Source organism: Carcharodon carcharias, chromosome 19, assembly GCF_017639515.1.
Source record: "Carcharodon carcharias isolate sCarCar2 chromosome 19, sCarCar2.pri, whole genome shotgun sequence".
NCBI classification, from domain to species: Eukaryota; Metazoa; Chordata; class Chondrichthyes; order Lamniformes; family Lamnidae; genus Carcharodon; species Carcharodon carcharias.
The window spans coordinates 112,586,949-112,597,576 of NC_054485.1; the positions used below are offsets into that span (position 1 = coordinate 112,586,949).

At 51.4% G+C, this 10,628-nt stretch overlaps 1 protein-coding gene across 1 annotated transcript in view; it reads right to left on the bottom strand.

Annotated features, from left to right (window-relative positions):
• LOC121291738 (heme-binding protein 2-like) overlaps positions 1–8,574 on the bottom strand; it is a 49,787-nt gene extending 41,213 nt beyond the window's left edge. Inside the window, exons 1-3 of the mRNA XM_041213247.1 lie at positions 8,378–8,574; positions 4,509–4,608; positions 1,373–1,451 (exon numbers count right to left, since the gene is read on the bottom strand). Of these exons, the coding sequence (XP_041069181.1) occupies positions 1,373–1,451; positions 4,509–4,567 (138 nt within the window). The 5' untranslated portion in view covers positions 4,568–4,608; positions 8,378–8,574. The remainder of the gene's footprint in view (positions 1–1,372; positions 1,452–4,508; positions 4,609–8,377) is intronic.
• Between the last annotated feature and the right edge of the window lie 2,054 nt (positions 8,575–10,628).

Genomic DNA, 10,628 nt, shown 5'->3' on the forward strand with positions numbered 1-10,628 from the left:
GAGATTTATGTGCATAAGTCATTGAAGGTGGCACGGCACACTGAGAAAGGGTTAAAAGGCATACCAACGCTGGGCTTTACAGATAGAGGCAGAGAGTACAAACAGCTGGAGGTCATGATGAATCTTCATAGAGCATTGCTGCAGCCTCAACTAGAGCATCGCGTCCAGTTCTGGGCACCACACTTTAGGTAAAGTGTAAAGGCATAAGAGACGGTGTGGAACAGATTCACAAGAATGGTTCCAGGGATGAGAGACTTCAGTTATCTGGATAGATTTTTTTAAAAACTGATTCATGGGATGTGTGGGTGTCGGTGGTTAGGCCAGCATTTAATACCCATCCCTAATTGGATGGAGAAGCTGGGGCTGTTCTCCTTACTGAAGAGAAGATTGAGAGGAGGTTAACAGAGGTGTTCAAAATCATAAGCGCTCTGGACAGAGTGGGTGGGGAGAGACTGTTCCCATTGGTGAAAGGATTGAGAACCAGAGGGCACAGATTTAAGGTGAGTGGTGAAAGAGCCAGAGGTAAAATGAGGAAAAACTTATCTTACACGTCGAGTGGTTAGGATCTGCAATGCACTGTCTGAGAGTGTGGTGGATACAGGGTCAATCGAGTGGTTAGGGTCTGGAATGCACTGTCAGAGAGTGTGATGGAGACAGGGTCAATCGAGTGGTTAGGGTCTGGAATGCACTGTCTGAGAGTGTGGGGGAGACAGGTTCAATCGAGTGGTTAGGATCTGGAATGCACTGTCAGAGAGTGTGATGGAGACAGGGTCAATCGAATGGTTAGGGTCTGGAATGCACTGTCTGAGAGTGTGGTGGAGACAGGGTCAATCGAGTGGTTAGGGTCTGGAATGCACTGTCTGAGAGTGTGGTGGAGACAGGGTCAATCGAGTGGTTAGGGTCTGGAATGCACTGTCTGAGAGTGTGGTGGAGACAGGGTCAATCGAGTGGTTAGGATCTGGAATGCACTGTCTGAGAGTGTGGGGGAGACAGGGTCAATCGAGTGGTTAGGGTCTGGAATGCACTGTCTGAGAGTGTGGAGGAGACAGGGTCAATCGAGTGGTTAGGGTCTGGAATGCACTGTCTGAGAGTGTGGTGGAGACAGGGTCAATCGAGTGGTTAGGGTCTGGAATGCACTGTCTGAGAGTGTGGTGGAGACAGGGTCAATCGAGTGGTTAGGGTCTGGAATGCACTGTCTGAGAGTGTGGTGGAGACAGGGTCAATTGAGTGGTTAAGGTCTGGAATCGGGAATGCTCACAATGGGCTCAGTGACCTCTCTCTGTGTTGTAATTATGATTTCAGAATGCAATGATGACCACGACATCTCGCTGCAATTAGTTTGATGAACATTGGAGTGATTATGGAAGATTACCTCATACTCTGGATCCCTGCAGATAGTTAAGAAGGAGTAACACTCTTCAGCTTCAGAACAGAAGTACGGCTTCCGGCTCCTGTAAAATCCAACACTGGGATTTAATCCTTACACCTCATTGAATCACAGCCACGGTGAAGCCCCTGGATTACCTGGGGAATGGGTTCCTGAGGGAGTCTCTGGAAACAGCATCAATTCATTCAAATATAAATTCGATAGATTTCAAAAAATGATACTTCAGGATGGAGTTATAATAATAACTTGAGACATGAGGCAGGGTGAGTGTTAGCATATGCAGGAGGGATAAGTTATATTGGTCTCACATAAGATGTTAATAAATATTGAGCAGGAGTAGGCCATTTGGCCCATCGAGCCTGCTCTGCCATTCAATAAGATCATCGCTGGTCTGAGTGCAGCTTAACTCTGCATCCCTGCCTGTCCTCCCATAAACCCTTGTAGAGCAAAAATCTGTCCGACTTAGCCTTGAAAATAGTTAATGACACAGCTTCCATTCGTTGCTGGGGAACGGAATTTGAAAAATTAACGATGCTTTGAGAGAAGAAATTCCTCCTCAATTCCATCTTAAACAGGAGACCCCTCGCTTTGAAACTGCCCCCTAGTTCTAGATTCCCCCATAGTGGGAAGGAAAACTGACCAGTATAGACGGGTCTTGGAGTGAATGTCCGCAGTTCCCTGAAGGTGGCAGGACTGGTAGATAAGGTGATGAAGAAGGCAGATTGGAAAGTTTCCTCTTTTAGCCAGGGTATAGAACATAATGATGCCTGACACGAGACTCCTGAAACAACCGCTCTAACTCGGAGATTCGACACTGCAAGCAAGCCCCAGGAGGGCAGATAAAACTTTCCGGGTCACCCTCAAAGCCACCCGGAAAAATGTGCAACATCCCCACCGACCTCTGGGAATCCCTGGCCCAAGACCACCCAAAGTGGAGGGAAAGCATCCGGGAAGGAGCTGAACTCCTTGAGTCTCGTCACCAAGGCCTGTCTGAAGGCAAGCGTCAACACTGAAAGGAGCGGGTGGCAGCCTGGGTACCCTACCCACTGTACCCCTACTACCCCACCCACTGTACCCCTACTACCCCACCCACTGTACCCCTACCACCCCACCCACTGTACCCCTACCACCTCACCCACCCACTGTACCCCTACCACCCCACCCACTGTACCCCTACCACCCCACCCACCCACTGTACCCCTACTACCCCACCCACTGTACCCCGACCACCCCACCCACTGTACCCCTACTACCCCACCCACTGTACCCCTACCACATCACCCACTGTACCCTTACCACCCCAACCACCCACTGTACCCCTACTACCCCACCCACTGTACCCCTACCACATCACCCACTGTACCCTTACCACCCCAACCACCCACTGTACCCCTACTACCCCACCCACTGTACCCCTACTACCCCACCCACTGTACCCCTACTATCCCACCCACTGTACCCCTACCACCTCACCCACCCACTGTACCCCGACCACCCCACCCACTGTACCCCTACCACCCCACCCACTGTACCCCTACTACCCCACCCACCCACTGTACCCCTACCACCCCACCCACTGTACCCTTACCACCCCAACCACCCACTGTACCCCTACCACCCCACCCACCTACTGTACCCCTACCACCCCACCCACTGTACCCCTACCACCTTCTGCCCCACCTGTGACAGAGACTGTAGGTCATGAATTGGACTCTTCAGTTACCTGAGAACTCTTTTTTAGTGCGGAAGCAAGTCACCCTCAACCCCGAGGGACTGTCTAAGAGAGAGGAGGAGAACATAGAGCAGGAGGTAATGTAGAACCTTGGAAAATACTGGTAAGACCTCACTGAGAGTACCATTGACAGTTCTGGTCAGCGCATGCTAGGAAACATGTGATTGCACTGGAAAGAGTGCAGAGAAGATTTACAAGGATAATGCCAGGATTGGAGAATTTTATCCATGAGGAAAGGTGGGATAGGCTGTGTTGTCTTCTATGGAACAGAGGAGTCTGGGAGAGATTTAATGGTGGTCCATTAAATTATGAGGGGCACGTATAGAGTAGAAATCTTTTCACCCAGAGGCTGGTGGGGACCTGGAACTCACTGTCTGAAAGAGTTACTTGGATATGCATTTAAACTGCTGTAACCTACAGAGCTATGGACCAAGTGTCAGGGAGTGCGATAAGGTACACTGGCTCTTTTCCAGCCCGTACAGGCATAATGGTCTGTACACCATCTTCCTGTGCTATAAATTGTCTGGGTTTCTATAGCTCCCTAAACTCTCCACCCCCTTGGGGATTTCCTAATCCCTTGTCAGGGTCTGTTTTTGTTTTCTCATTTGTTCACAGGATGTGGGTGTCGCTGTCTCTCTCTCTCTCTCTCTCTCTCTCTCACTCTTTCTCTCTCTATCTGTTGCTCTCTCTGTCTCTCTCTCTCGCTCTCTCTCGCTCTCTCGCTCTCTCTCGCTCTCTCACACTCTCTCGCTCTCTATCTCTCTCTGTCTCTCTCTCACTCTCTCTCTCTGTCACACTCTCTTTCTCTCTCTCCCACTCGCTCTCTGTCTCTCTCTGTCTCTCTGTCTCTCTCTCTCTCTGTCTCTCTCACTCTCTCTCTCACTCTCTCTCTCTCTCGCTCTCTCTCTCTCTTTCTCTCGCGCTCTCTCTCTCTCTGGCTCTCTCTGGCTCTCTCTCTCTCTCGCTCTTCTCTTGCTCTGTCGCTCTGGTTCTCTCTCTCTCTGGCTCTCTCGTTCTCTCTCTCTCTCTCAAGCTCTCTCTCTCTCTCTCTCTCTCTCTCACTCTGTTTCTGTCTCTGCCTCACTCTCTCTGTCTTGCTCTCTCTCTCTCTCTGGCTCTCTCTCTCTCTCCTCTCTCTCCCAGCCTCCCATGGAACAGGTGGGGATACCAATCATGATTCTAATGAGGAGCTACGACTAATTGTAGACTATTGAATAGCGAGTCACTGCTATCGTTAGTGAACAATCCCATTATTATTCTGTTATAGGCTGGGAGAAGGTGCACTGGATGGACCTGGGTTCTGATTCAGTAAGTTCCATGTCTTTAAGACTGGCATTGGTCTTTGATTATCTCTTAAACTAATATTGATAATACAAAATGGTTCATTACCTCTGAGCCAAAACACTTTGAGACAGTAGATGCAGAGTCACCACTAACACCAGAAGCATTTTATCAGCAAGGCTGTGTCCAAGATGTGATCAGCTGTGCGCTGGACAACAGAGAAAAATGCAACTGGTTAGCACCAAATCTTTACTGGATGATTCAGTTTAACATTCCCCTCCCCTTCTACCCTTTACCCCTAGAGTCCAATTTGCATAAACTGCCAAACTCCTCCCCAAATGAAGTGATTCTTATTAAAGTGTGGCAGCAAGTGTTGACGAGCTATTCGACTGCTGTAGTATCTGTGCTGAGGCAGTCACATGAGCAGTCAGGCATGGGCCTTCAGTAAGGTCGATGGGGTGGTTGAGGGGGGTGGAAGGGAAGGGGAGGGACTGATGCAGAGACAACAGGAGCAGGAAGCTTAGCCTAGAAACATTAGGCCATAACCCCCCTGGAGTGGCAATCACAGTTGAAGTGCCACCCGCTCCTATTTACTTCCACTGAAATGCAGATGCCCCCTTCTTGCCCGGCCTCCTGACTGGTTGGTCATCAGTGGGGGTTTTCCGGTGGTCAATAGGGAGGATCGGGTGGTCAGTGGGGAGTCAGTGTCAGGGTTTTTGGGCGGTCAGTAGAAAGGATCAGGTGGTCAGTGGCAAAGGTGGTCATTTGGGGGATCGGGTGGTCAATGGAGGGGGGGTCAGTGGAAAATGGCCGAGCGGTCAGTAGAGGGGATTGGGTGGTCAGTGGGGGGAGTCGGTGGAAAATGGCTGAGCGGTCAGTAGGGGGACCGCGTGGCCAGTGGTGGGTGATCAGCTGGTCAGTAGGGATGACTGGGTGGTCAATAGGGATGGTGGTCAGAGGGGGTGGCTGGATGGTCAGTAGGAGGTGTCAGGTGGCCAGCGAGCAGTCAGTGGGTGGTGGTCAGTGGGAGGGTGGACATTGGGGTTGGTCATTTGGGGATGGTCAGTGGGGAGTGGTCAGTGGGGGGTGGTCAGTGGGGGGGTGGTCACTGGGGGTGTGGTCAGTAGGGGGTGGTCAGTGGGAGGTGGTCAGTGGGGTTGGTCAGTTGGGGATGGTCATTGGGGTTGGTCAGTTGGGGATGGTCAGTGGGGAGTGGTCAGTGGGGGTGTGGTCAGAAGGGGGTGGTCAGTGGGGGGGGTCAGTGGGGGGTGGTCCGTGGGGGGTGGTCAGTCGAAGGGTGCTCATTGGGGTTGGTCAGATGGGGGTGGTCAGTGGGGGGTGGTCAGTGGGAGGTGATCAGTGGGGATGGTCAGTGGGGGGTGGTCAGTGGGGCGGTGGTCAGTGGGGGGTGGTCAGTGTGGGGGTGGTCAGTGGGGGGGTGGTCAGTGGGGGGTGGTCAGTGGGGGGGTTGTCAGTGGGGGGGTGGTCAGTGGGGGGGTTGGTCAGATGGGGGTGGTCAGTGGGGGGCGGTCAGTGGGAGGTGATCAGTGGGGATGGTCAGTGGGGGGTGGTCAGTGGGGGGGTGGTCAGTGGGGGGGTGGTCAGTGGGGGGGTGGTCAGTGAGGGTGTTGTCAGTGGGGGGTGGTCAGTGGGGGGGTGGTCAGTGGGGATATGGTCAATGGGAGTGGTAGGTGAGTGTTGTTAGGGGAAGAGTGTTGTTCGGAGGGAATGGAGGGGATGGTTGGGGGGGTGGAATGTGGTCAGGTTGAGGGAGGGTAGTTGGGGGTGAGCCCTATGTGAGGGTGGGGAGGGTAGTCGGGAGGGTTCGGGTGTGGAGTCGGGTAGGGGGTCGGGTGTGTGGTGGGGGGGGTCGGGTGTGTAGTCGGTGGGGTAAGGTTGAGTGGAGGGGGTGTCAGGTTGAGGTAGAGGGTGTCAGGTTGAGGTGGGTCAGGTTAAGGGGGGGTCAGGTTGAGGGGGGTGTCAGGTTGAGGGGGGGTGTCATGTTGAGGGGGGGGTCAGGTTAAGGGGGGGGTCATGTTGAGGGGGGTGTCAGGTTGAGGGGGGGGGTCATGTTGAGGGGGGGGTCAGATTGAGGGGGGCATCAGGTTGAGGGGGGGAGGGGGGTCTATAGTTGCCCAGGAGCTGAAATTGGTTTAATTCTTGTACCTTTCCCTGGGTAACTATTCCTGTCAGATAATGGGAACCACCTGAACATGCGCTTTAAATTGGTGTGTCGGGTGGTTCCCGGTGCCGGTTAATCCTGTGCCGGATAATCCAGTGCCAGCCATTCTGGTGCTGCTTAATCCGGTGCTGCCTAATCCTGTGCCGGCCAATCCAGTGCTGGCAAATCCTGTGCCAGCTAATCCGGTGCTGGCAAATCCTGTGCCAGCTAATCCGGTGCCGGCCATTCTGGTGCCAGCTAATCCGGTGCCGGCCATTCTGGTGCCGGCCCATCCGGTGCCGGTTAATCCTGTGCCGGCCAATCCAGTGCCGGCTAATCTCCCAACAAAAGTTCAAATTGAATTTCCCAGGTAATTGCTGTGTGATCCTTACACGGGGACTTCCAGTGTGTGTGGGGGTGGGGGGGGCTTCCCCAGGGCAACCCTGGGGTACCTCCCCCTCCCCAGCCATGGGTATGAAGGCCAGGAGATCAGGAACTATGGGCCACAGACTCCGTTCAACAGGCTCAGCCTGAACAACAGATTGAAGATGGGATCATCGCTGCTCTGGGTGGTCCCTGTGCCTCGATGGGTAAACTCAGCTCACCAGAAATCTCACTGGACCCATGGCAGGGATCAGAGTCTCACACGTCTTAACTGCCCTTGTTCTGGATTTTGCCCTTCAGTGATTTTTCTGGTTCTGTAACTAACTGAACACATTCAAAACCCTTTCAGCTAAACTCCAGCCAGAGGACACATTGTCCCTGGAGCAAGGAAAGCAATAAAATAAATGGGATCATCATAAATATCATCATCAGCGTGGGGAATATGCCCCAGTTTTCACAAAGTGACAGACTGTACACATACAACCTGTCTTTCCCTCTCTTTATTCACTATGTAATTTGACTCTGATTCAGTCTCCGTCTCTGCAGCTCACCCTGTTTTCTTCCTCGGTCTCTAGGTTTTGAATGTTAAGGAGATTCTCATTACTCTCAGGTTCTGCTATCAAATCACATTTCTGGCAAAATGTCACAGTCTGGAAGGTGATGGTGAAATCTCCATCTCACACCATGAGCAGCCCAATTCCAGGCATTTCTGGGCCATTAACTGTTCAACTGTTAACGTCAAAAGTGCTCATTTCTAAGCTCGAGACTTCTCCACTGATCAGTAAATGGTAGTAACGTGGGTCTCACACCGGTTCACACATCCGACCCTGTCAAATTCCCGTTCATACAACATCTACAATCATTCACTCCCTCCACCACAGACGCACAGTAGCAGCAGTGTGTGTACCATCTACAAGATGCACTGCAGCAACTCACCCAGGTTCCTTAGACAGCACCTTCCAAACCCACGACCACTACCATCTAGAAGGACAAGGGCAGCAGGTAGATGGGAACACCCCGACCTGGAAGTTCCCCTCCAAGTCACTCACCACCCTGACTTGGAAATATATCACCGTTCCTTCACTATCGCTAGGTCAAAATCCTGGAACTCCCTCCCTAACAGCACTGTGGGTGTACCTACACCACACGGACAAAATCCTGGAACTCCCTCCCTAACAGCACTGTGGGTGTACCTACACCACATGGACAAAATCCTGGAACTCCCTCCCTAACAGCACTGTGGGTGTACCTACACCACACGGACAAAATCCTGGAAATCCCTCCCTAACAGCACTGTGGGTGTACCTACACCACCTACAGTGATTCAAGAAGGCAGCTCACTACCACCTTCTCAAGGGATGGGCAATAAATGCTGGCCTAGCCAGCGACACCCACAGCCTGTGAATGAATTTTAAAAAAAGGCAAAACTCACCTGTGTACTGGACAAGCAAACTCCTGCTGTGACTGGGGTCTGAACCCAAAGACAGTCAGTTCCTCAACTGCTTAAACTCCTACCTTTCCCCAGCTCGTCACAACAACACTAAAGCCAATTAGATAGTCTACTGCCAAGAGGCATGGGCACTCCCTCAGACACAAGCCTCTTGCAAGAGAGCAAACTTACTCAGTGCTGTGATCTTGCCAGCCAATGTACCTGGCTGTCTACTTATATCAACTCTAATGCCCCACCTTAATGGGTTAGGAGAGTGACACAGACACACCAGGGTGTCTGCCAGATTTTGCTGCAACATTTAATTGTTTTGCTAATTGGTGACTACTAGCCATTTGTCAGCATTTGGTGTCTCCCCTGTCTATGAATGTGGATAGTTGCTCAGTGTAATCGCAGTGCAAATCAGACTCTCTTTTCTCTGTATTATCAGGAATTTTCTAGGCCCTGTCTATTGAGTTGTTCAATATGGGTCAGTGGATTTTGGGGCCTGTGGGGTGGGACGGCATGAGTTGCAAGGGAGCTGGAGGGGGGGAGTTGAAGGAAGGGGAGGGAAACGATGGCTGGAATAACTAGACTAGCATTTCTATGGCACCATTCATGACCTCAGGACATCCCAAAGCACTTTACAGCCAGTGAAGTATTTTTTTGAAGTGTAGCCTCCTGTAATATAGAAAATGCAGCAGCCAATTTGAACTCAGCAAGCTCCGACAGACTGTAATGAGATTACTGAGAAGATAAAAGCAAAATACTATGATGCCGGAAATCTGAAACAAAAACAGAAAATGCTGGAGAAACTCAGCAGCTTCTCTCTGAAGAAGAGTCACACGGACTCGAAACGTTAACGTTTTTCTCTCTACAGAGGCTGTTGCACTTGCTGAGTTTTTCCAGCACTTTCTGTTCTTGTTAATGTTTTAATGAAGCTATTTGAGAGATAAATATTGGCCAGGACACCGGGAATGCTCTCTCACTCTTCTGTGAAAAGTGCTGTGGGATCTTTTACACCCGCCACAGAATGGGCATTGTCTCGATTTAGAGCCCATCCGAATGGCTCTGCCTCTGACAGTGTGGCACTCCCTCAGTACTGCGCTGAGGTGGAGGTTGAATATCTGCTTGAGTCTGTGAAGAGAGCGGGACTCAGGAGACAAGGGTGCCAGCAGTAAGCCAAGGCAGTCTGAACTGTAATGTAAATGTAGAACACTGGGATCCCATGGAGTAAGTGAACAGGGAAGGGGGTGACCACTCAGCCCATGTCACCGGCTGGCCTCACTTTCCCCCAAACTCCTAGGGAACATGTTCAGATCAATCTTACACTAACACCAGATTATACTGTAGACCACCCTCAATTGTACTCTGGACAATATTTCACTCACTCACCATGCCTCCCCACTCCTGTCATTCGACAGACTGATTGTAAAATCTTTCCCCATGTTCCAGATCGGAAAGCTGGTGACCATGTTCAACATGCAGCAAGACCTGGGAATCAGGGGAGGAACTCTCCACTGCTTGGAGTGACAGACCGAGCACAAAGGCCTATATGATCCACAGGATCACAGAATAGTTACAGCAAAGAGAGAGGCCATTCAGCACATCATCTCTGTGCTAGGTCTTAGAAGGAGCAACTTACCCAGTGCCACTACCGCCCGCCCCCCACCTTCTGCACATAGCCTTATATATCCTTCCTTAAAAGATAATAACCCAATTCCCTTTTAAAAGCTTCGATTCACCCTGTCTCCACCACACTCTCAGGCAGTGCATTCCAGATCCTAACCACTCGATTGACCCTGTCTCCACCACATTCTCAGACAGTGCATTCCAGATCCTAACCACTGGATTCACCCTGTCTCCACCACACTCTCAGACAGTGCATTCCAGACCCTAACCACTCGATTGACCCTGTCTCCCCCATACTCTCAGGCAGTGCATTCCAGATCCTAACCACTGGATTCACCCTGTCTCCACCACACTCTCAGACAGTGCATTCCAGATCCTAACCACTCGATTGACCCTGTCTCCACCACACTCTCAGACAGTGCATTCCAGATCCTAACCACTCGATTGACCCTGTCTACACCACACTCTCAGACAGTGCATTCCAGATCCTAACCACTCGATTGACCCTGTCTCCCCCACACTCTCAGACAGTGCATTCAGACCCTAACCACTCAATTGACCCTGTCTCCACCACACTCTCAGACAGTGCATTCCAGATCCTAACCACTCGCTGAGTGAGAATGTT